Below are 26383 nucleotides of genomic sequence, written 5' to 3' on the forward strand. Positions count from 1 at the left end.
AAAACAAATAAGATGTTTGTTCAGTGGAATCTGAGCACCAGGAAAATTTAAGTCCTAGATCTGATGGCTATTTGGCTCAGCCTTCCTAGAAGTATTGTTTGGGGGCAGTGATTACTGGTCTACCCCAAGAATGAACTTCTCCTCCCTCTAAGCTGAAAGTAGAAAGATCAGATCCCCTCAGAGATCAGGACTGGATGATAAGCAGACCAGACCTGAGGGATAGAAAGGAGAGACTTGAGGATCTCTGAATAAGATTGTCCCTCTGGGCTTGAAAACAGACTTATTTAATCTGTGGTACCATGAAGGTTGGCCTGTAGATAAACCTGTAACCTCAGATAACCTTATCCCTGTTTCAGTTTTACTCTGTACAACCTGAAGGTGTTTCTTTTATGATCCATGACTGTAGCATACAATAAACCCCCTAGTCAGTGGTAATAAAGGCAAAGTACCTGCTCATCGAGAGCCAAGTAGACATGAGGGTAAGGGTGGAAGAGTGAGTTTTCTCCTTTATGTTACCTTTATCACTTGTTAAATTGTATAAATGGAGGGCTCACTCTTCTAAACCCATCTTCTTTTTCAGAATTTTCTCCCCTCTGCCCTTGTAAGTCATTTGGCATTGATAGACTCCTCATAAGGCGGTCCTCAGGATATGAAGTGGGGAAGAATTGGTGGCTGTGACAGGGTCTGTGAGGAACTTCCCGGTGCCCGCTGGCACACTTGTCTCAGACCATGTACCAAAAGGAAAGGGCTCACAGCAGTTGTGGCCGGGGTGTCACTACCCCATAGTTGTAATTTTGTTTAATATGAGATCCCTAAAGGAAGGTGTGAGCTGTTTATAAGGGAAGGAGAAAGGAGGGAGAGGCATTTCAAGGAAGTGCCTATGCAAAAGAGTATTCAGAATAAAAGCTAGGAAAAGAGCCATCATCTAACTACGTGTTCTTCCCACCCCATGCTCCCCTCCATCCTGAAGTCTTTATCTTTCTGCACTCCATCTTTTCAATTCCTTTGCTTTCTCTTCTATCTAGTATAGATATTTGTATATCTAGTATAGGTATTTGTATTTGGATTGCATTTAACTTTATAAAGAGTATCATATGTCATCTTTTGAGACTCACTGATCTCATATTAATTAAGATTTCCCAACATTGAGAACTGCTAATTATAAGTTCTGAAGCTTTTGAGGAACCCAGGTGCCTGGAGCCCAGGTGGTGTACAAACTATCCTCCTAGGCCAGCACGGGCTACTGAATTTCAACATGAACTGGTGTTATACTAAACAGGATGATATATGTATGGGCAGCAAAGCATGGAAACAAGGGCCATTGGAAAATCTCTGTCTGGAGGGAGAAGACAGAGCCAAGGACCCAAGGCACGGTTCCAGTGTCTTGTCAACCAGAAGGGTCAGAGGCACAACCAGATCCAACAAGATGAAGAAAGCATAATCAAGAGGACAGGAGTCTAGAGACATTTCTTAGGGCGGGGGATGGGGGCTGGACTATAGAGGTTTGTGCTGTCTTACATGAAGTCTAAAACCTTATTCAGAAGTGGGAAAGAAGCTCTTAACAATGCTAAACTAGTTTGCTCACCTAGCTTGTGATGCCCTGATGCTTTTTCTGTTTGGTTGGAAAGTCCATTGCTGCCCTTGGATATAGGTGAGTCCTAGACATTCACAGCTCACTTCACATTCAATTGATTGTGTTCCTTTTCAGGGCCATGGAGGGTATCCCCTTGAACAAAAGTAGCTTCATCTTATCCCGTTCTACTTTTGCTGGGTCTGGCAAGTTTGCTGCTCATTGGTTGGGAGACAATGCAGCCACATGGGATGATCTCCGATGGTCCATCCCTAGTATCCTTGAGTTCAACCTATTTGGTATCCCCATGGTGAGTTTTCCTCTTAACCAAGGAAACTTAACTTTTTCTCCTTTGGCATTCTTTCCATTACTAGTCTTTGAGGTGTCTGAAAACCAAGAAGCATATATGTCTCTGTGTGGTATGTATTAGAAAATTCATTTTTAGGAAGGAAAAAAAAGAGGTTAGAGTGGGAGAGAGACAAAGCATAAGAGACTCTTAAAAACTGAGAACAAACTGAGGGTTGATGGGGGGGTGGGAGGAAGGGGAGGGTAGGTGATGGGTATTGAAGAGGGCATCTTTTGGGATGAGCACTTGGTGTTGTATGGAAACCAATTTGACAATAAATTTCATACATTAAAAAAAAGAAAATTCATTTTTATATGTGGCATGAACTGTCTTTTGAACATGAATGGTAAAACTTTATCAGTGGGTAGTCATCCATGGAATCTCTGAAGTTAGGATAGAGACACCATGAGTAAAATATATTAACATCACAGAAAATGTCCATCAGCAAAGCATCAGTGAATAGCAAAGGACGAAATTGGGAGCTGAATATTGAGGATGAGCCCTTGATATACCACCAATAAGTCTTCCTCTTGTCAGCTGATTCATGATGCACATTTGCTGCTTTCTTCCATTTGGCTGGGGGCTGGCCCTGAAAGCCTGGAGAACCCCTTTAAACATGGAATTGTGGAAATAAAAAAGATTTTGTCCCCTTACTACATAGGTATACAATCACTGCTGTCTCCTCTCTCACTGACCACTGTACTTGTATGTGTGCTAAATCTCCAGGTAGGTGCCAACATCTGTGGTTATACAAAAAATGTCACAGAGGAGCTCTGCAGAAGGTGGATGCAGCTTGGAGCCTTTTATCCACTATCAAGGAATCATAATGGGCCTGAGTTTGTGGTAAGGTCTCCAAGTGAAGGGATGGAAACCTCTTGGATTGTCTAATCTAGTTGTTCTCAAAGAGGATTGCAGAAAATCCTACAGGTTGGCCCTAAGTGCAGAAGGAGAATAGATAAATTTGGGGTCTAGGCCCAAAGAGCAGAATATTGGGATAAGGGTATATGGGAAGGAATATATACATATTGAGTGATTTTATTGTGATTTATATTGATTTTTCTTTTACCCACCAACAAAGGTGAGAAGAGGTGTTAGAGTTTCTGTGGTGCTATTATGTCTGTCACTACCTTTTATAAGATGGACCATTGGAGTCCACTGGTACTATGAAGTACTATGAGGAACCTCAAGGTATAAAATAAATTAGATCAGCTCTGAAGGGAGCAGGACCCTCTATAACCCTTTTATCTTCATGGTTACCTCCATGGGCTTCTTTATCACCCTTGTGGCTGCCATAGACTGGGATCATAAGACACCTGTCAAATTTGAACTCTGCCACATGTTTGCAGTTTACATTGGTAAAACCATTAATCTTTGATACTGTTTTTTCATCTATGATGAAGAAGCAGGACCAAGATCCTTGTAGTTTGGGGAACCCTTTGCTATCTTCCAAGGTGGAGACCATAGCTACTTTTATCTGAGAAAGCTTCTTATCATAAGGGAACAAACTTTCAAAACACAATGGAAGTATCTAATATTTGCTTCCTTCTCTCCTAGGATCAGGATCCCGTTGCCTTTGGCAGCCACTCTCTGCTGGTGAATTCCTCCAAACATTATCTGAACATCCGCTACACTCTACTCCCCTATCTCTACACCCTTTTCTACCGAGCTCACACCCGGGGAGACACCGTGGCAAGGCCCCTTGTCCATGAGTGAGTTTCCTGACCCACCAAGAGTCCCTCTCAGATCCTGATCTCACCTGGTTAGTCAGGATCTTGTTGCCATCTAGTGTGCTGTTGTTCTGTATTGGAGGTTTCATCTGCCTTCTCTGTTTTCTAGGTTCTACCAGGACCCAGCTACATGGGAGGTGCATGAGCAGTTCTTATGGGGGCCTGGACTTCTCATCACACCTGTTTTATATGAGGTATCTTCATAATCTGAACAATAGTGTGGAATATCACATTTGTCCTCATGGCTCTCTGGCTGGATAAGCTCAGTCCTGAGTGTCTATAGCTGTGTTTAAATATCAATACAAATATGAATGAGACAAAGATTATGAAAGTTTGGAAATTAGAAAAATAGTAATTCTTGGTCCACTGCGTCACCAAGCAAAACAATTTCCATTTTGTAAAATTACATTAAAACTTGTTTTCTTAAGCCTATGGCCATGCATTGACAGGGGCTTTAAATGCCATGGGAGTTTCAGCTGGCTATCTGTCTGTACTTCCCTTTGACCAAAGGATGTGTGCTCCTGGGGTTGGATCGGGAAAAGAGAAGAGGCGAGAGAGAGAAACAGGGAGGGAGAGAGGTCTGGACAAGGGGAGGGTGTTACCCTGGAGACCATATATATGAAGGACCACACATACCCTTCCTAAGTATGAGTGGGGAAGTGTGGGGGAGGAATCAGGATTATGCTGGCCATTTTATAAACATGAAAGATCACCACTGTATTCATGTCAAAGACCTGTCTCTGGGCAGATGCTGGGCAGTGGGCAGTCCTACTGGAAGGTTCTCCTAGAGGTTTGGCTGTTTCAGTCTCCTCCCACCCATCAGACTACACAAGTAGCTCAGTGAAAGAACTTTCTATGCTTCTCTTGGGAAGTTCCAGAGCCTTGAAGCAAAACTTATTTATTTGTTTTTAATATGAAATTTATTGTCAAATTGGTTTCCATACAACATCCAGTGCTCATCCCAACAGGTGCCCTCCTCAATGCCCATCACCCACATTCCCCTCCCTCCCACCCCCCATCAACCCTCAGTTTATTCTCAGTTTTTAAGAGTCTCTTATGGTTTGCCTCCCTCCCTCTCTAACTTTTTATTTCCTTTCCCTCCCCCATGGTCTTCTGTTCAGTTTCTCAGGATCCATATTTTAATTTCTGGGCACAACTCTGCTCTCAGTAAACTGCCCAACTTTCTAAGTATCTGTATTTGCACTTGTAGAATGGAATGATCCCAACCATCTCTCAAGATGGTACAGACAAACATATGAGGCGTTGTGTAAACTGTAAGGGGTGTGCTGATGTTGCTCATCGTTGGGGTTTCCCTAGGGTGTGGACCAAGTGAAGGCATACATACCGGATGCCGTGTGGTACGACTATGAGACAGTAAGTAAGGCAGCCCCGCTTGGGTCAGAGACCAGCCTCTAGCAGAGGGCATTTCTAAGGCAACGGTCCTGGGAGCTTGGGGGAGGATAACGGTGCAATGCTTTAACTTTAGTTGATAGAGAGTACTTCTCTGTGAAGAAGGTCTTTCTAGACATACTATGAAATGTGCATAACTGGGGTAGGTTTATAGGAATTTTCATTTTATGAACCTGGTTACTCTGCAGCTGTGAGAACTAGTAATTGGCTGGAGGCTGTGATACCCCAGTGAATGAAAGCCCAATTGTGGAATCACCACATGGTACAATATAAAGAAATAGGGCAGATTTGAGTCTCAGATCTGCTATCTACTTTAATTATGCCTTGGGCAATCCTTCGCTTTTGGGGGTCTCTGCTTTCCTTTTTTTTTTTTTTTTGTTTCAAGTTTTTATTTAAATTCCAGTTAGTTAATATATAGTGTAATATTGTTTGGGGAGTAGAATTTAGTGATTCATCACTTACGTATAACACCCAGTGCTCATCCCAACGAGTGCCCTACTCAATGCCCCTCACCCAGTCAGCCCATCCCGCCATCCAACACCCCTCCAGCAACCCTCAGTTTGTCCTCTGTGGTTTTGAGTCTGTTTTATGGTTTGCCTGTCTCTTCTCACCCCCCATATGTTCATCTGTTTCGTTTCTTAAATTCCACATATGAGTGAAATCATATAGTATTTGTCTTTCTCTGACTGATTCGTTGCAAATGAGGTGACTGAACTAAATGACCTCCACAGTACCTCCTAGTCCAACAGTCCATTACGTGCTCTGTCCTCATTCCGTTGGTTAGGGAGTAGCTATCCAGTGGAGGAAACAACTGGTAGAGATGCAGCTACCACCCGATAGGATTGGACTTCACCTCCGTGGGGGCTTCATATTTCCCACCCAGCAGCCCAGCACAACCACAGAGGCCAGGTAAGCTCCTCCCTCATTCTTCTACGGTGTGACTGCTCTGACGCTCCAAGGGGAGTGTGTTATGGGGCAGGCAAATGGACACTAAATGTGGACAGATCGTGGAAAAACATCTCCAGTCAGTAATCCATCTCTCCTCCTTTCAAGGACAGCCCTGAAGTGGCACCTTCGTGTTCATTTAGTGGGTAAGGTAGCCTCAGCTCCTCCATGTTTCTAGAGCCTTTCACTTGGGGACTGAATCAGATTTTAAGAACAGTCAAAACAGTCATTCGTGAGGATTTCCCTATGGCCAGCAACTGTCTTCAAGTATTCCCTTAGGCATGAGAGAATGCAATGTAAATAGGAGGTAAGAGTTATCACATGGAAGTCAACATAGCTTCCAGGGTCAAGAGTCAGAAAGTTCAGGTTCAGGCTCCAGCTCTATTACACATTAGATGTATTGCCATGGACAACCTACTTTCTGTGTTGCTGCCTATCACTAGTCAACTGGGGATGACAATGGTTTGAGTTTTTAGTGTTATCATGCAGGTTAAATGAAAATATAGTAGACATGGTTTATTGTCCATAGGGCACTTAGAAGAATGCTTGGCACATGGCAAGCACCCAGTAAGTGCTGATTATTAGTAGTATTGCAAGCCCAGTCTTTGGCAGGAACGGCCTCCTTCTACCATTGTTATGCTCATTCACAACCAGCCTCTGTTGTCTACCCACACCCAACTTCTGTGTTTCCATACAGTGTCAATATCTACTCCATTTCTGGGATAGACTCTGAGTTCATCTGTCCCTAAGGCATAAAAGGGGTTGGTTGAACATAGTTCTATGTCTTCTTCATTCTCTGAAAATTGAGGGTTGCTCTTTCACAGTCGGAAGAATCCCCTGGGACTCATTGTTGCCTTGGACTATAAGAGAGAAGCGAAGGGAGAGCTGTACTGGGATAATGGTGAATTCAAAGGTAGGCTTCCCTCTGGTGCCCTCCCTGGGGTTCTCAGTGGAAAGTAGTCATTGTAGGCTGTCCAGAATGGCACTAACCCTGTTATCATCAGTGCTTGCTTCTGTAGCTTGGAACCAATTTATTCTGAAAGTTCAGTTAGCCAAGCACAATGCATTAAAATAGACTTCAGATGAGCAACTTGTATGTTATTGACTCTACCAAAGTGACACACATTATTTGGTTTAGTTTAATTACTCTCTTCTCTGGGTATCATTACCAATACCAAATAATATGTTTCGTAAATAGATTTGTAAAATATTGCTTTGATTATTATCAAGGTGGGAGTATCTAATTTGTGTAGTGTGATTTTCCACTCTAAGATTTCCATAGAGGTAACCGACAAAAGCTTATGTGTGGCCTGTGATTATATAAAAGCCATGCCCTGCGTACGATTAGCATTTCTTAATATTCATTGGCTATTTATTATTGCACTGTATATAGAGGATATAAAGATGGATGAGCTGTAGACATTGCCCCCGAGGAACTCCTGGTCCAGCAGGATAGATACAGTGTGCATGCGGATGACTATAAGTGCAGGTCACCATGTTTGAAATGCCAGCAAAATGGCACGACAAAGTACCATGGGAGCTCAGAGGGGGATGTAATTAGTGCTGGTAGAAGCGGTCCAAGAAACTTGGAGGCTTGAGAAAAATGGGCAGAACTTGGGGAAGCAGAGGTATTCCACATGAAGAGGAAAGCATGACCGCACAGCTCCTCTGCTTCCTATAATAACAGGTACCCTTCTGTCTTTCTCTTTTAGATGAAAAGTATATTCTGTATGATTTTTCCGTCGCCTCTGTAAGTACTGTTATTGAGGAGCACACAGTGTGCATCCTTTTCTGTGATTGCTTTTTGAGTTTTCGGTTTGCTGTGATGCTTGGCGATGTGGAACAGAGACAGGGCTTGTGACAATCCCAGAAAAAATTAGAGTTAAAATGATAGTTTTTAATCTATGTTAGATATATAAATAAGTTTATCAAATATCAGTATGACTTCAGTGAAGAACTTGGATTTTTCTGGAAAAAAAATTCTTACCTCTGAGTCTGATAGAATGAGTCCTAGCTTCGGGGATGTGTACTTGGTGGGGTGCAAGCATGTGTGGCATGTAGGTAGGGGCACGGGGCCTGTTGGAGGTTCTTCCATAATGGTCCTCTTTTCCAGCCCCTAAAACTTGGGCACAGGTATTAAGTGGTGGTTTTGAGAGGTTGGAAGATACAGAAAGATACAGAACATTACTTGCCTCATCTCTCTCCCGAGGGGACCAAGAGGAAGAAAGGCAGTGATGGTAGCAGGTCATATGAGAATTCTAGTTGGATTCTCTTAGAAGTCTGTGCATGGGTAGGGATTTCTTTTTTCTTTTCTTTTCTTTGTAATGGTTATTTATTTTTGAGAGACAGATCATGAGCAGGAGAGGGGCAGAAAGAGAGGAAGACACAGAATCCAAAGCAGGCTCCAGGCTCTGAGCTATCAGCAGAGAGCCTGACCCAGGGCTTGAACCCATGACCCATGAGATCATGACCTGGGCTGAAGTTGGACGCTTAACTGACTGAGCCACCCAGATCCCCCTATGGATCATGCTTTTTGGTGTCCACTCTAAGGACTCTTTGTATCCCTAGGTCTTGAATATTTTCTCCTGTATTTTTTCCCTAAAAATTTGAGTTTTACCTTTAAGTCTGTGAACTGCCTTGAGTTAATTTTTTTAATGTTTACTTATTTTTGAGAGATAGAGACACACAGACAGAACACAAGTGGGGGAGGGGCAGAGAGAGAGGGAGACACAGAATCCAAAGGAGGCTCCAGGTTCTGAGCTGTCAGCACAGAGCCTGATGCGGGGCTTGAACTCACAAACTGTGAGATCGTGACCTGAGCCAAAGTCGGATGCTCAACAGACTGAGCGACCCAGGTGCCCCTGCTTTGAGTTGATTATTATCAAGATGTGAGGTTTAGGTACAGGTTCTCCTTGGGGCCTCTGGATGGCCCACTGCTCCAGCACCATTTGTTGAAAAGGCTCCCTTTTCTCCATTGCATTGTTTTTACACCTTTGCAAAAAATCATTTGTGGGTTGCCTAGTCTTTTTAAACATCAAAGTGTCCCCGTTTTTTTTCTTCAGTCTTTAGTCCCACCTTGGTTAGAGGTCAACTACATCACTTTGAACTGTGGCTCTCTGGGTAGGTGGTCTGCCTCCCTTGGCCTCAGTCTTCTCATCTGAAGAATGGGGCTCACGGTGGCTTTAGCCTCATAGCTTCCTGTCAGAATTCAATGAGATGCTTAGTACTGTGCCTGGCACACAGTAAGGGTTCAGAAATTTCAGCTCTTATTATCATTAAAATAAAAAGAAAGAGTCATCTAGGCCCTCTTTGTGTGTATGTGTATGTCTTCACCTTTGTGTGCCCACAAGTCTCTATGCATAATCATGTCTTTTTGTCTGTTTTATGAGTACCCATAGTGTCACTTGGAAATTCTGTGATGTCCAGAATGTATTTCCTGAGTGATAGAATCGATAAATAATCAGTGAACCCAAACAAACATGAAATGTTACTGAAAGATTGAAGACTGTTAAGAGTCTGGGTTAACAAATTCCCAGGGGATGATCACCAGGCACCAATTAGAACTCCAGAGATATGGGAGCCTGGGTGGCTCAGTAGGATAAGCGTCCAACTCTTGGTTTCGGCTCAGGTCATGATCTCACGGTTCTTGAGTTCGAGCCCTGCTTGGGGCTCTGCGCTGACCGTGCAGAGCCTGATTGGGATTCTCTGTCTCTCTCCCTCTCTTTCCCTCTCTCTCTGCTCCTCCTGTGTGTTCTTTCTCTTTCAAAAATAAGTAAATAAACTTAAAAAAAAAAGAACTTCAGAGATAAAGGACATAGCTTAGATGTCAGAAAGAAAATTGTTGAGTGGTATTTGGTGATGTACCAGGTTTCTAAGTAGATGTGTGTTGTTTCTTTTTTTTTTTTTTCCAGAACCATCTACAGGCAAAGGTTATAAATAATAACTATACGGACCCCAACAACCTCACATTTACAGATATCATAATCTTGGGAATGGACAAGCAACCTATGAATTTCACTGTTTCATTGAAGAATTCTTACAGGTCCATTTTAAATGTTACCTACAATGTTTCATCAAAGGTACGAGATTGTTCCCTCCTTTCAGGGGCCTTATCGAAAGCCCCGGCCTAAGGTTCTTACAGACTGCTCTCCCTTGCTCTTTTGACCTTCAGCAGTTACTGGCTCACTGCAAAATCTATGCCATCACAGGGAAGTTGCTGAAGGAGAAGCATATGCATGCTCAATATGGACTCCTGAGCTTTCTTTGCATTACAATACTGCAGAAGGCAGAGAAGGCAGTTCTTCTCTGGGCGGATTTAAAACTAGACCTGCTGATCCCAGATGTGATGTGGTCAAAATATGATTCAATACTTTGGCCTAGCCCTGGAGAGTATTCACACATTTGTCCTCCCATTTGAGTTAAAGACTCTCTTTGCTTCAGACACAAAGATATAGGTGTAAAAGGTATAAAAGGTATAAAGGTATAAAAGACACGCTAATTTTATACCATCATAGAAAATGAGAGTTGAATAAAATACGAGGGGTAATCCAGTTCTGCTCTTATTGAAGGAGTCCCTTACATGATAATCTCTGACAAAAGATTCCAATTGTTAGTTGAGTATTTCAAGCACCAGGAAATGCACTATTTCTTAGGGCAGCCCCCTTCCATTTTGACAATGCATATAGCTAACAGTACAAGCCTGGTTTCTCGAATGAGGCAGGATGGGGTTCCAGTCTTAGCTCCACTGTCCCCTAGCTGTGAGATCTTGGGCAAAGAAAGCATTAAGCCCCTCTACACCTCATTTTTGATCTTGTAAGATGGAGGTAGCCGTAGTATTTGCAGCATAGCATCACCTTCTAGGATTGATAGAAATAATGCATACAAAGTGGTCGTCACGGTGCTTGGCCCATATAAATGCTGAGTGTAGTTTTAGTTTGTGTGATTACTGCCATCATTATTAAAATGTATGCACACCACACCCAGGGGGCAAAGTCTGAAAAAGACAGCCCTGCCTGTGATCTGTGCAACCCTTCCCATTCAGTATCCCACAGTGACTCCACGAAGTGAGAAATGTCAGGCATAAGCCAAGTCCATTTTCCTGACGGGGAGGTCAAAAGCCCCAGAGGGTAAAAGCTAATGTTCCAAATATCCCATGACAAAGTGGTGTTGGATGAACTGGTATTGAATGAAGATCATCAGGGAAGGACATTATCCAGGTAGCTCAACCTCACCTCGTTTGTCACCACAGCCTCCTTCCTCTCCCTCAGGTGGTGAAGATTACTGATCTCAAGGGACTGGTACTTGGACAAGAATTCTCCATTAAATGGGAACTTCCAGTCAGTGACCTGGAGAAATTCAACTGCTACCCTGATGAGCCCCCCCTCACTCTGGAGCATTGCAGGAAGCGGGGCTGCCTCTGGGAGGTAATGATCTGGAACACATCACCACAGTGAGCGGGAAGTTGTAAAAACTGCCCCACGAGTAATTAGACACCTAGAAAACACTTTCCGAATGATGATGGGTTGAACTGTAATCACCCTTCAGAAGGAAACTGACACTCTGTCAACCGATGAATTATTTTGCCAATTCTGTGTGATAGGTGACCAGTGTTTTCCTCAGACATCCTGAATCCAAATATACTTATTGCCACTCTGGCTGTCTCTTTCCTCCAACCACAGCATTAAAAACCCCACTTTTATTTTTAATACATCCATGATACATTGGGTATGCATTGTGTATGGAGTCTTTTAAGCGATTCTTTCCCATCTATGAGCGGGTCCATGCAGGAAGGTAAGACTGTTTCTCATCACTTGAAAAACAGAGAGAATGAAAGTCAGAGAAAATAAGTGATTACCCCAAGATCACAATGGGGGCCGTGAGGGCAGTGGGGGGTGGAACCCTGCCTGAGATTCCAGTCTCCAGATCAGGCTTTCTGCTGACACTTCCCTGTTCACCCAGGGGAGGAAGCCAATGGGCATGTATTTTTAAATGGGTGTATTCATTTGTTGGTGCTGTCATAACAAAGTACTACACACTGGGTGACTTAGAACAACATAAATTTGTTATCTCAGACTCCAGGGAGCTAGAAATCTGAGATCAAGATGTCAGTAAATATGGGTCCCTCTGAGAGAAGGGAGGGAGACTCTGTCCTATGCCTCTCTCCCAGCTTCTGGTGGTTGTCTGGCACTCTCTGGTCTTCCTTGGTTTATAAAAAAACATCGCCCTTGATCTCTGCCTTCATCCTTACATGGCATTCTCACTGGGGGCAGGTCTGTGTCCAAATGTCCCCTTTTAATAAGGACGGCAGTCATCTTGAATTAGGCCTATTCTAATGATCTCATTTAACCTGATCATCTGCAAAGACCCTATTTCCAAATAAGGTCACTCTAACAGATACCAGGGTAGGACTTCATATCTTGGGTGGGGTGGGTGGGGGGGCATAACTCAACCCATAATAATGGGCATGGTGTAAGAGACTCAGGCCGTGTGAACCAACTTCCTTGGTAATTAGGTCCTTGAAGTGTGGGTGTTAGAGGCTGATGGAGAATTTCTCCTCTTATTCAGGACACAACTGTTCCTGGTGTGCCTACCTGTTACTATGACACCATCCCTAATTATGCTGCCAGTAACATTCAGTACCTGCCCACGGGCATCACCACAGACCTCACCCACCTGATGACCCCTGAATCAACTCGAGCAGCCACTGCTGCTGGTTCTCTTTCTGCAACGATCAGCTTCCTCCGCCTGAGTGTCATCTACCACACAGAAAACATGCTGCAGTTCAAGGTAATTTTCAAGGCGTTGCAGGTTCTGATCCTCAACATGGAATTCTTACAGCTCCATATGGATGAAAGTCACTGAAACATCTTCGTGTCCAAATCCCTCATTTTACGGACAAAGGCATGGCAGCCCAGGAAAGTAAATGTCAGAGAGCTAGGAGGATGGTGGACCCAGGACATAACCTTGGATCCACCAGGGTTGTGAATTTCCTGCACCGCTGAGTGCTCGGGCATAAGCATCCTCGAAGGACCATTACTCAGCCCTGTGAAAAACGTGTCTGCTCCGTGGGAAACTCACATAGTCGCATTAACCCACTTCTACCTTTAGAGTTATTTTTCTAGCAGTGGTTCTTAAACTTCAGAGAGCACCAGAATGACCTACAGGTCTTGTTAAAGCTCAGATTGCTGGGCCCTGCCCCCCGGAGTTTCCAGCCCGAGAGGCTGCCTCTCTAACACGTTTCCGGGTGATGCTGATGCTGCGGGTTAAGGGGCCACACTTTTGAGGCCCACAGCTCTGGTCTGATGGAAGTACAGTGTGAACCACATAGATTTCCTGATAGCCACATTCCTAAAATATGTTTGAAAAAATATCAAATGAAATTCATTTTAATAGCATTTTGTTGAACCAATATGCTGAAATGTTATCTCACTGTGTAATCCAAATACAATTCTTGAGATATTTTAGGATCTTTTCATCATACTAACTCTTTAAATTTTGGTGTGTATTTTGTACTTATAGTGAGTCTCAGTTCAGACTAGCATATTTCAAGTACGTAATGGCCACAAGTATCTTGTGGATCTGCTGCTTGGTGGGTTAATGAACCAAAGTGGGTTTGCTGCTTGGTGGGTTATAGACAGAGACTATGTCAGGTGGAGTTGCCTCACTAGGGTCATCTTTATGTGTACAAATAGGGAGACCCCAGGGAAGGATTTCCAAAGCCAGGGACTCCCAAACAGGGGTAAGTAGGCTCCTTTCGTTAGGGCTTGGGATGAATATTCAGAGGGGGGTTTTAACATTATAATGAAGCTAAGGTAACTGTCCCCACTGTCTTTTTTTTTTAATGCAGGTGTTGTTTTTTTTTTTTTTTACATTTTTGTTGCATTGATTTATTAAGTGCATTTACAGACATTATTTTATTATTTATTTATTTATTTATTTTAATATGAAATTTATTTCCATACAACACCCAGTGCTCATCCCAACAGGTGCCCTCCTCAATACCCATCACCCACCCTCCACTTTCTGATTCATCTGCACAGACCTTTCCTCAAATGTCCCTTTTCCTGTTCCAGCAATCCATTAGTTAATTTCTAAAAGATGAAATTGACAGTTAGGCAGAAGCTTCTAGGGGTTTCCTGAGTTCAGTGAGTCAATCCTGAATTCAGGGAGTCACAGGGTCTCGCTGGTGACAATACCACCTTAGACAGCTCTTCTCTAGAAATTGTTTTTCACACTGTAATATTGCATGAATCACCCTGAGATCTTGTAGAAATGAAGATTCAGATTCAAAGGGGGAATGGGAGGGAGGCCTGAGATTCTGCATTCCTAACAAGACTGCAGGTTATACTGCTGCTTTGGGTCTGAGAAACACAATTTTGAGAAACAAGGCTATAGACAAAACTTGTCTTAAGTGTCTGAAGTTCAACCATTAAGATCTGAGTCCACGTTAGAGAAAACTCAGTTCTCTATTTCTAAAATATACTCACATGCCCAAACGTCATCTCACACCTTTACATGCACGTTCATATTCACATTCTCATACACACACACACACACACACACACACACACACACATATTCTATCCATGAAATTCTATACCCATAATTCACAAACTATTTAGAGAAAGTGCCCTCCCTGCCTTTGAATAGGTATTTCTAGGAGCATTTTGAGTTCAGGATCCATATCAGGCACTGTAGGTGGGGAGGCTTCACATCTATTTGCTTTGGGATATTTGATGCCTCCCCATGTGATTCAAACTGGCCAGAAAACATGGGAAATGAATTATATGAGCTGGCATGAGGGATTTTAGGTCTAAGATTATTCCATCAGAAAGTTTCTTTCTCTCTTGTCAGATCTTTGATGCCACTAACAAAAGGTACGAGGTCCCAGTGCCTCTGAACACGCCTCCCTCTCCTGTTGGCTCCCCTGAAAACCGTCTGTATGATGTCAGGATTCAGAACAATCCTTTTGGGATCCAGATTCGACGAAAAAGCTCCAACACTGTGATGTAAGCACAATTTATTTAGTTTCATTAAAGTGGTTCTAGATCTAATTATGGTGGTTCTAATTAATGCAGGTGAAATATTAATCTTAGAGATAATGTAAGTGTGTGTGTGTGTGTGTTTGTGTGTGTGTGTTAAACAGGGAATTGATCTATTACTCCATTTTCTATTAGGCACTAACTCAAAAATAAAAATGAACCAGAGGTTTAAAATAGGTGTTGCCTGATTTCAGAAAAAGAAAAATGCATGTTCTACTCATTGTTTGTGTTAAGGAGAAAAGAAAGCTGTATTTAATAAGCACAACAGGGGCATTTGGGTGACTCAGTCAGTTGAGCATCTGACTCAGGTCATGATCTCAGGGTCATGGGATCAAGCCCCATGTCGGGCTCCACGCTCGGCATGGATTCTCTCTTTCTCTCTCTCTCTTTCTCTCTCTGTCTCCCTCTATTCTTCTCCCCTGCTCACCCACTCTCTCTCTCTAAAAAAGAAAAAAATGCATGACAGATAACCTAGGACAGAAGTCAACTCTATACACACTCATTTCAAAATAACAGAAGACTCAATGAGAGAGGGAAAAGTTTACTAAGGAAAGACACACCACTTCTTACAATTTTCTCTTCTACCAGTGCTGTAGACTTAAAGCATTTTCACAATGTTAAACATGAAAAGAGTTCTCATCTGTCATCCCTTGTCTTGCTTAATGGAATGGAATGAAGGTCTGGATTTTGCCTGGGACCAAAGTTCCCCATCCTAGTAAATATCATCACCTGTGTATGCACATGTGGACAGCCTTTGCTCTTTGACTGTGTGCCTAACTTTTGTCAGTTGGCTTCTTTGCTAAGAAGTCCTTTGACCAATCCAGAAAAGTTTTTCTCTTTCTTTTATTTTTCTTCTTTTTTAAAATATTTATTTTTGAGAGAGAGAGAGAGAGAGAGAAACAGGGTGTGAGCAGGAGAGGAACAGAGAGAGAGGGAGACACAGAATCCAAAGCAGGCTCCAGGCTCTGAACTGTCAGCACAGAGCCCGACGCAGGGCTTGAACCCACAAACTGATATCATGACCCAAACCGAAGTCGGACACTTAACCGACTGAGCCATCCAGGTGCCCCCAGAAAAGTTTTTCTAAGAGCTTCACACTTTTCTGTTGGTAAATTTGCTTAGACCTTGTTCGTTTATTCATACATGTATTCAAACTAATACTCTGAACAATGACAACTAAAGAGATGAACGAGACATAGTCCTTGCCTTAAAGGAGCTCATGATCCAGAAAAGGAGTTCTCAGCCTTGCAAATCACAGATAAAAAATGCAAACATGGAACCTTGGTAGTGAGTACTTGGACCAGGATCCACACATGCCTTCATTCGGGAGGCTTCTGAATCAGCTAGAATTTCCGAACATGTCCTGTGTTTGCTCTGGGCTGTCATCAGTGTGGTGTTAAGGTATGCCTTTCTGTTGCAGTTGGGACTCTCAGCTCCCCGGCTTTACTTTCAATGACACGTTCCTCTCCATTTCGACTCGCCTCCCCTCTCAGTACCTCTACGGCTTTGGGGAGACTGAGCACACAGCTTTCAGGAGAAATATGAGCTGGAACATGTGGGGAATGTTCGCTCGTGATGAGCCACCCGCGGTAAGCACGGAAGAATAAGATGATCAATCCATTTCTCTTGGTACATTTTAATCCAATAGCGCCCTATGAATCAGCCTCACCTTATACTGATCAACTCTGTTCTCAGGTGAACTAGGCCACATGTTATGCTCTTCTGTCCCTAAAAGACACCCATATTCTTTTCCCACAGACTATGGATTTTACTTCATAAACTTTTATTTAGTGTGTTCTATGTGTCAGGTACATAGAGACACTGTCTGTTCCCCAGAGGCTTATAGCCTAGAGAGACAGATGCAGAAATAATGGTAACCCAGTGTAATCAGTGCTTATAACAGAATTATGTAATAAAAAACAAGGAGGGAATGGAGGAGGAAGGCACCTAGTTTTTTACTTGGGGTGGAAAGGAGGGTTAAGGAAAGCCTTATAAAGGACATGACATGGTGCTCAGTCTTCAATATTGAGTAGAGGTTTGCTGTTTGGATTATGATGTAGAAACAATCCTTTGGATTTTTCTCTCTTTGATTGCTGCCTACTCTCCGCCATGACTCTCCCAGTACAAGAAGAATTCCTATGGCGTCCACCCCTACTACATGGCACTGGAGCAGGATGGCAGTGCCCATGGGGTGCTCCTGCTAAACAGCAACGCCATGGGTAAGACAGAGGCACCTTTCCCATGTACCACCATAAACAGCAGTGGCCATTTTCCTGGGATCTGGAATACCAGTAGAAATAGGGAAATTCAAGGGCAAGGGAAATGGGACAGATAAACTGACCATTCATTCATTCATTCATGACTTATGAAGAGCTCTGGGCCAGGTATTAGGGGTCACATTTGATCAAATTGCCTGACCTTATTTTACTGTGACAGTTTAACTTCCTTTCACAGAGTGATACAAGATGTTGAGATTAAGGTTATGTTTGGGGTATCTGCAAACCCATCTCTAATTCCACTTCGTGAGAGAAGGCTTTCCAGAGGAGGAGGGACTTAAAGCAAGAGGGAGAGTGAAAAGAGAACATTTTAAGGCAGATTCCCTGTCTGGGTGACGTACACCTCCAAGGACTCCCCGTCTTCTTTGTTTTGTTTTTAACAGATGTATCATTCCAGCCCACTCCTGCCCTGACATACCGCACCACAGGAGGGATTTTGGACTTTTATATGGTTTTGGGGCCAACCCCCGAGCTTGTAACTCAACAGTACACTGAGGTTGGAAGTCATTCTATCCATTAATAAGTCATCAGTTGTCTACTGGGTATTACCATATTCTTAGCACTGAGATAGGCTGAGTTTTGCTATTATGGTCCTTGGGTATTCCTATTACACTACTGCTATCTTCCCCCAAAGTCAGGTTTTAGTGTTGGGGGTATATAGGCATTCAGATACCCCACGTGTCTCTTAATTATTTTCTGAGTACTCTAAGAATCTCTAAGCAGTAATAATTCCACATGCCAATGGTCATTCCATATTTATTTGACTTTCTTATTTTTCTTGAGGGAGGCCTCTTAGATGGGACAGTGCTCAGTAGAAGTGCTCAAGTTGTATCAAGTATAAGGCTTTTCTTCTCTTTCCCAAAAAGTCTTCTGGACCCATTTTTCTTCTTTATTCTAGTTGATTGGTCGGCCAGCAATGACTCCATACTGGGCCTTGGGATTCCAGCTAAGTCGCTATGGATACGAGAATGATAAGGAGATCTCCCAATTGTATGAGGCAATGATGGCGGCCCAGATTCCCTATGTATGGATCACCCACTCAGCCTGTGGTCTAATTAGTTATGGGGAATTGTGCCTAATTATGGATTGAAAACATCTTCAGAGAAATTACTGTTGACACTTTCAGTGTAAGGAAACTGTAGCTGTGGAGCTAGTCTTATGTGAAATACATTGCTTTTTAAATGTATTTCATGCCACCCTTTTAAATCAAGCATTCAGAATTGAGAGATGCATTAATCCTTCAGCAAGTTAGCACTGTGATTGGAGGGTATAGTTACTCACTGTCTTTTGCCAGGAATATCCTCCAGTAGGCATGGCTGGTCTTAAACCAGAACTTTGGGGACTTCTAAGTGAGTATCATGTCAAGAGTAGTAAGACATTTCTAGATTATACTATGATTGTTCTTGGAGAGGATGGATATAAAATGCCAATATGAAAGAACGCAGTTAAAACAAGTCTTCGTCTTCTCTAAAGCACGTATATGCATATCGTATAAAGACAACCTAGTCTCCTTCATAAGCCCCAAAAAGGGAAGTCCATTGCTGTCAGCACGCAGAATTCCAAAGACAGCATGCCCTTTCTCCTCCATAATCATCAGTTTCTCATCACTCATGCTCTTTTTCTGCTTTCAGTCCACCTCTTGAGAGTTTAGAGGACAATTAATGACTGGAGGATGAGAATAAAATCAAGTGTTATGATGTTCTCATCAAAGATAATTTGAAACATTCATCCAGCCTTAAGTGTTTTCTTTTTATATACTACTCTTCCATAAATTTATTAAATGTAAATCAGAAAGGGGAGGAAAATTAAAAGATGAAAAAAGTCCAGAGATCTACCTCACCAAGGTGATCAGTGTTAATAATATATATGTCAATTCATTGTTTTCCAAGCTTTGGCTTATGCACAAGTCTCTGCTCCCTCAAACAAGTTTTACTTAGAGTCATAAGGGTGATTTTTCATCTTCATACAAAAAGAAACATCTCTTTTTTTCAACTAGGTATTAACCGCTTTAGCAATCATCCCACAATCCTGGATTGATTAACTTTCATGTACAGAAGCCAGGTTTGGTAGTGTATAGAGAAAAACGAAGATAAGGTTCTCATCTCAAGGACCATCCAGTCAAACAGGATGGCAGAAATATACACATTCGAGGAAGCTATACAATAATGTAATTCTAAATGTGAATAAATTCAATCAGGTTTACCAGAGGGTGAGAAATAGATACAGTTTTTTCTGTTTCTCAGAGAAGCCCTGCTTTCTACCCTTGAACACTCAACTAGCACTTGGTTTGATAGGCTCACTGAGTTTGAAGTTTGAAAAGCGGTAAAAACATGAATGGAAGGAAGGAAAGGAGAGGAAATTCCAGCTGGGGGAACAGGAGAAAGATGGGGACAGGTGATCTGTAGGTAGGAATCAGAAAGCAATCTCAATCAGCAGAATTGAAAAGTCAGTGTAGGGGAGTATGGGATAAAGTAGGAGGGGCCCAAGCTGGGGTTGGCAGGATGGTTTGTGTGCCCTGAGGCATACCGCCACAGGAGCCCCAGTGTCTTGCTTGCTCCTTCCTGTAGGATGTCCAGCATGTAGACATCGATTACATGGACCGGAAGCTGGACTTCACTCTCAGCCCCAGCTTCCAAAACCTCGGTCTCTTGATTGACCAAATGAAGAAAAATGGCATGAGATTCGTTCTCATTCTGGTAGGTATTTAGAAGACTAGAGCCCATTTTCTGTTTCTGTGCTCATGAGTTTAAAATAGAACCATTGAGGGAAACTAGATAAAGAGTAACACAAGACCTCCCTGCACATTTTTTGCAACTTTCTTTGAAACTCTCTTTATATTTTTTAAAGTTTTAGAAAGCAAGGGCACCTGGGTGGCTCAGCCGGTTAAGTGTCCGATTCTGGGTTTCAGCTCAGGTCATGATCTCACGCTTCATGTGTTGGAGCCCCGCATCAGGCTCTGCACTGACAGTGAGGAGCCTGCTGGGGCTTCTCTCTCCCTCCCTCTCTCTCTCTGCCCCTCCCCACCTCCCTCTCTTTCTCTCTCAAAATAAATAAATAAACTTAAAATAAAATTAAGTTTTAAAAAGCAGATAAACAAAGGACAGAACAAATGAAGAATGGCTTTCAAAAGGTGATGCTTTACAATATTTATTTTTCATAACTGAGTGCCACTGGGATGTAATTTATTATGATGATTCTCTTGGTAGAGTTAGAACCATGGATCAATACAATGAATATAGCAACAATACCCCGAAATCTTCACTGTTTCAGGCTGTGCCTCAGAGGGAACAGCTATATCCTAGTCTTATCCTTACCTTAGGAGGTTCAAAAACCCCTCCAGTTGTATCATTACCCAGCAGTGGTGAGGCTCAGGGGACTTATTTCTTCTTAACGAACCTCACAAATAACTGAGCTAAGATCCAGAACATAAATTTATTATTTTACATTGGAAGCTGTATCTTGATAAACACAGAAGTAGTTATCTGCAAATGATCCTCCCTTCTGGCATCCAAAAAATAGAGGATTATTTGCTGACTTTTATTCATTCTCTCGTTCATTCAAGTATGAATTAAATACTGGTCTTTGAAAATCACTTCTACAAAGCGTGTGTGTGTGTGTATGTGTGTGTATAATCTAAATTAATGATGATATCCTTTTTCTTACAGGGCTTTTATTCTATTGAACAGAGATGGCCAATAAATAAACAATAAAGAAAAATAATTTCAAAAAGTGATAATTTATATGACAATTGTGAAATAGGGTACTATAGAGTAAGTGAGGCAGGTATGGGATGAGGTGAACAGGGAAGCCACTTTTGATACACAGGGTGGGCCATGGAGACATGAAATGACATGACATGACATGACATGACATGACATGACATGACATGACATAAGAAAGGAGCTTCATAGTCTGAAGGAATATTGATATTATACTGTAGAAGCACAATGAATTGGCTTTCTTCACATGAGGGTAATGTCTTATTAACCTGGTTTGTCTCCAGGAATGTTTTCAGATAGCATACTTTATTCCTCAGTAATTTTGTAGACATAAGGCAAATTATCTATGGGTATCTTGGTTTTGTTTGTTGTCTTGGAGATGTGTTCCTCATGCTTGCTGTTTTAAACCCTTTCACTGCAGGACCCAGCCATTTCTGGCAACGAGACCCATTATCCCACATTCAAGAGAGGGCAGGAAAATGACGTATTCATCAAATGGCCCGATAACAATGAAATCGTCTGGGGAAAGGTAAGCCTTGGGAGAAGATGCCCATAATTAATCGGCACCAGAATGTCTTGATTGAAAGAGGCTGTCAATAAGTCTTGGAAATATATATTGGGTAATTGATAAATTATGAATGCATAGACGTTTGCCTGATGCTGATTAATAAGACCAAGGTTACAGGTCTAATTGTCTAAAATATCAGTGAGCTTTGTTTTATTGTCTGGAAATATTCTGGTGCTCCACTCCTTATATATTCCAGCTGGTCATGTAACAAACCTAAAGAATTCCTCTGAGAATGGCTCTGAAATCTGTGTCTGGTAGTAACCCACACTCAAAACTTGCATTCGTCTTTAACCTATGTTCCTTAACATCCTCCATATCTAAATAAACCATTAAGTCCTATGGATTTTCCTCTTCCTCTTGTCTTCCTTAGTTCCTTTTTGTGACTCAGTCCTCATCTGTTTGATTTATAGCAACAGGATTTTAGATGAACTTCCTGACCCTGGCTGACAGTGGCTCTCAGCCGGGATTCAGACTCTGCTCTGTAACTGTACTGTGCTACTTCCTGTTGTGTTAGGTCCAGGCCATGTTTACTGCATCTTTGGATGTTGCCTTCTCAGCTTACCTAGATTATATCTGCACTTCAAGACCAAGTCAAATTGCCCTCCTATGAAGCATTCAGTGACCAGTTTCGCTCTCCCTATTTCCTCCCTTTTCTATATTGTTTTTCTCAGAGAGTATAGCATTTAACACAGCATGCCTGTTTTATCTGTGGACTCTTAGAAAACAAGGACTATTTCTTACTTAAGTCTCAGTAGATACAGATTGTAGGAGAGTGCCTGTCACATAGTAAGTGCTCATTAAGTGTCTGATGAATGAATGAATGAATCACTTATATAGTTAATGTCCTTCTAGTTAAAGATGCAAGTGGTTAAAACTATGGATTTTTTAATGCTACGTGTATTAGAGGTCCCCAATAAGTTACGATGCTGCTTAAGATTCCTGAGGCTAAGTTTATGGGTTGTGAATGGAAATCAACCCTATTTCTTTAGATTCATGCTTTAAATTTGTTATTTATAAAGATAATTTTGTTATATGTCTATGACAGACAGCAAAGCAATCATTTGAAAGGTGATTGTTCAACAGATATATGTTTTATGAATATACTTTATTGTCAGATTGGCTTACATGCAACACCCAGTGCTCATCCCAACAAGTGCCCTCCTCAATGCCCATCACCCATTTTCCCCTACCCCCACCCCCATCCATCCTCAGTTTGTTCTCTGTATTTAAGAGTCTCTTGTGGTTTGCCCCCTCCCTCTCTGTTTGTAACTATTTTTTTCCCCTTCCCTTCCCCCATGGCCTTCTGTTAAGTTTCTCAAGATCCACATGTGAGTGAAAACATATGATATCTGTCCTCCTCTGACTGACTTATTTCAGCATAATACCTTCTAGTTTCATCCATGTTGCTGCAAATGGCATGATTTCATTCTTTCTCATTGCCAAGTAGTATTCCATTTAAAACAGATTTAGTTCATTTTATTTTTGAACTTAATGAGTTTGAAGACTTATGGAATGAGTCAAGGGACCACAGCCTATTTCCCCCCAACAGAATTCCATATATTCAGATCTTACAATTTAATTAATGACAAAGATCTCCAAGAATTATATGGAGAAGCATGTCAGTGGAGTCTAACACATGAATCATCTCATGGTCCATATGCAATGCCTTGTGCAGGTTTTAATTTTTTTTTCTTTTTCTCTAGGTTTGGCCAGATTTGCCCAATGTGAAGGTGGATGCCACCCTTGACCATGAAACTCAGGTTAAGGTATAGTTATGTGCAGATTTTTGTTCACATTGCCCTAAACATCTGGATCCTTCTGAGTTTTATTCCAGTGCTTGGTTAAGGCAGCTCCTTGAGCATGGTTGTCAGCTGGTAATTTATTGGTAGAAGGAGATCCTCAAACAGAAAACACAATAAACAACTTATCTGGAAATATGTAGAAGGAAACCAAATGAAATATCTTCATGTGTGTGCCTGTAACGGGTTGCATTTTGTTTAAATCCAATGTTGTCTGAAAAACAATGAACGAAAGTCCAGAATATTTTCACTGGGGAGGTTATGAGTGCACTGGCTTTTTAATGAATTGTCTACATCTGAAAAAAAATGTGCCTGTCAGTTTGAAGGAGTAGTGGTTTTGATCTCAGTAGTTGCTGCCATATCAGCCTGGGCATCTAGCATCCCCTTCACTCTGCAGCTCACTTTTCCCTGGATGACTGGTCTCCTTTATTTGGCCAGTGTAGGAAAAACATTTGTGTTTCCAAAGTCCGATCATTTATACACAGTCATTTAATTTTCCAACTCATATGATTAAAGGCCCAGTCATAAAAGCAAATCTCACATTTAAAGGGGATTTAAGACTATGTAACCTCCTTCTAGAAGAATGAAGAATGCAATCAGCCTTCTCTGATCTTTTTGTGCTCACAGTAAACTCTGTAGCAGTAACAGCAGAGCTGAGGTTAGGTCAGACCCTGAGTGGGGCATTGTCTTGCACAAGCACCTGCTCATCCCCCCTTCCTTGTCCCCAGACTCCCCTTCCCAGACAGGTGAACACCCAACCATGTGTTACTCTTACAGCTGTACAGAGCCTACGTTGCTTTTCCTGACTTCTTACGTGACAGCACAGCTGCATGGTGGAAGAAGGAAATACAGGAGCTCTATGTGAACCCTCAAGAGCCAAAGAAGAGCTTGAAGTTTGATGGATTGTGGATTGTAAGTACCCCTTAGTGGTTTTTCTTTGGAAATGCTATCAGTCAAACCATGGAGAGGCAATTTCAAGACTAGCAAAGCAGGGAGCTAAGGGTGGAAGAATGAGAGGAACACTGTTGCAGAATTGAGGTGCTGGACCCCCAGAGGCAAAGAGATGATTGTGGGTCTTCCCAGAAACACGCTGCAGAAGCTGGAGCCCATGGAAGAAATGTCCCACTACTGGAGATGCTGCCAGAGAAAGAGGGAGAGGGATAAATACCCCAGCTTCTCTTATCTCCCACCCTCCAGTTGCTGGCCATTGCCTCCCATTGGCCAAACTACCCAGAAGCTAATGCTAGGGGAGCCCGAGTGTGTGATACAGGGCAGAAATGGGGCCAACAAGGCATGAATCCAAGAGAAAATAGATGCTCGCCATAGTGCTGGTGCAGGATCATCTTTAAAGGCCTGCTGACATGTTTGTTACACATGTCAGTTGGGCTTAAGAGTAGGGCTTCCTGAAATGTCTCTGGGACATATGGCTATTTGTGTTTTTCTAGGGGTGGGAGGCATATCAGTGTTTCAGTTTCCTTTACCACTGTCCAATGGCCTGAAATCCTGAGCATATTCTAGGCCAGCTGTCAAGAGCTTCACAGGTCTCGGCTAGGCTGAAAGTAGCTCGTTATTCATCCAGAGACAAACATATAAGCCCACTGGCAGCCCTGAGGTTTCTCTGGCCACTACCCTCGGGATAGACAGACACAGAGCAGACACATGAAAGATTAGCCCAAACAGGCAAACCAAATAGTATAGAGATGTGGGTAGCTCTGAGGAACAGGGAGACTGATTACTTGGGGTATTTGTTTTGCTGGAGGGAAGACATGGCTGGAAAACTCAAAATAGTGAATAGGTCCCCAAATACTTGCCTTTGCCCTTAGTATGGCCTGTTTAAGGTAGTTCACTTTACAAAACTTTAACCTTTCTGCTAACAAAGTAGGCAGTGAACATTCACTTTGGGAATCACTGCTTCTTGCAATTAAGTGATAAATCGTCCCAAGTATGATTTGATTTCCAGCTTTGTTTCTGAGTTACCCACAACTCCTCAGGATTGCATCTACTGCAGAAAGCGAGACAGTCCTCCTTGCGCTTGGTCTCTGCTGGTGTCAGAATTAGTCCAAGCTAGTGGACTAAGCAAGAGGAGGGGAAGATAATGGCAACTATTGGCCACAGATAAGAAGTGAGTGATTCACACACAGGAAAACAAACTTGGGCTTTTTGTGTGGGGAAATGGATCAAGAAATCTATCTTAGGTCATGGATCCAGCATATTCTCCATATTTTTGCCACTATGAAATAATCCTCACAAGTTTAAAAATGCCAGGTAAACTAGGAGTTTGGCAGTCTATTGACACCAATGTGGATTCTTAGAGTCCTTTTGGGTCAATGTCTTAGAGTAAATAGAGTCCATGAAGTGACTAGCTGAGGGCTTAAATAAGATGTGTTCATCTCCATTAGGTCGGTGTCCTCCAGAGTAAAGACCACACTGCCTCTGACATCACACAATCTTTCTTGTTAACTCATTGCAGGACATGAATGAGCCATCAAACTTTGTGGATGGATCTGTCAGGGGCTGCAGCGATAAAAGTCTTAACAAGCCACCCTACATGCCACGTATGTAAACTGATTACTTCATCGAATTACTTCCCAACTCAAAAACTCTGAAAGTTTTCCTCTTATTGTCAAAATGAAGCTTAATTTTAGAGAAAGATAACACTTGTACACATGACATAAAACCCCAAGTAGAATAACCTTGAACAAGTGTAAATTACTAATCAAGCATAGAAATAATGACATGATGTATTATAAAAGAAACCAAGCAATACGTGATTACATTGATAACTATGAGCTGATTGTTCAAACTTGAATCCACTGCACACACACACACGCGTGCACGCACACACACACACACCACAGTCTTTTCATTAGAGAGTGAAAATCTAGGCTCTGCACTCTTTCTGCCCATGTCCACAGATACTTCATGAAGGACATACCCTAGTAGTCCTGTGGTACAAACAGAAACAGAACATCATAGGACCTG

The 26383-nt window shown here is 42.3% G+C and overlaps 1 protein-coding gene across 1 annotated transcript in view; it reads left to right on the forward strand.

Moving 5' to 3' along the window:
* Positions 1-26383, forward strand: part of LOC125154018 (probable maltase-glucoamylase 2) — a 92082-nt gene that overhangs the window by 30401 nt on the left and 35298 nt on the right. The window contains exons 15-35 of the mRNA XM_047837652.1: positions 1709-1880; positions 2643-2759; positions 3471-3625; positions 3753-3837; positions 4961-5017; positions 5838-5962; positions 6823-6911; positions 7711-7748; positions 9910-10077; positions 11266-11421; positions 12563-12784; positions 14852-15006; positions 16460-16628; positions 17162-17258; positions 17699-17811; positions 18214-18339; positions 19883-20011; positions 21456-21563; positions 23306-23368; positions 24179-24313; positions 25872-25956. Coding sequence (XP_047693608.1) covers positions 1709-1880; positions 2643-2759; positions 3471-3625; positions 3753-3837; positions 4961-5017; positions 5838-5962; positions 6823-6911; positions 7711-7748; positions 9910-10077; positions 11266-11421; positions 12563-12784; positions 14852-15006; positions 16460-16628; positions 17162-17258; positions 17699-17811; positions 18214-18339; positions 19883-20011; positions 21456-21563; positions 23306-23368; positions 24179-24313; positions 25872-25956 — 2564 coding nt within the window. The remainder of the gene's footprint in view (positions 1-1708; positions 1881-2642; positions 2760-3470; positions 3626-3752; positions 3838-4960; positions 5018-5837; positions 5963-6822; positions 6912-7710; positions 7749-9909; positions 10078-11265; positions 11422-12562; positions 12785-14851; positions 15007-16459; positions 16629-17161; positions 17259-17698; positions 17812-18213; positions 18340-19882; positions 20012-21455; positions 21564-23305; positions 23369-24178; positions 24314-25871; positions 25957-26383) is intronic.

The sequence above is a fragment of the Prionailurus viverrinus genome, chromosome A2 (assembly GCF_022837055.1).
Source record: "Prionailurus viverrinus isolate Anna chromosome A2, UM_Priviv_1.0, whole genome shotgun sequence".
Classification (NCBI taxonomy): Eukaryota; Metazoa; Chordata; class Mammalia; order Carnivora; family Felidae; genus Prionailurus; species Prionailurus viverrinus.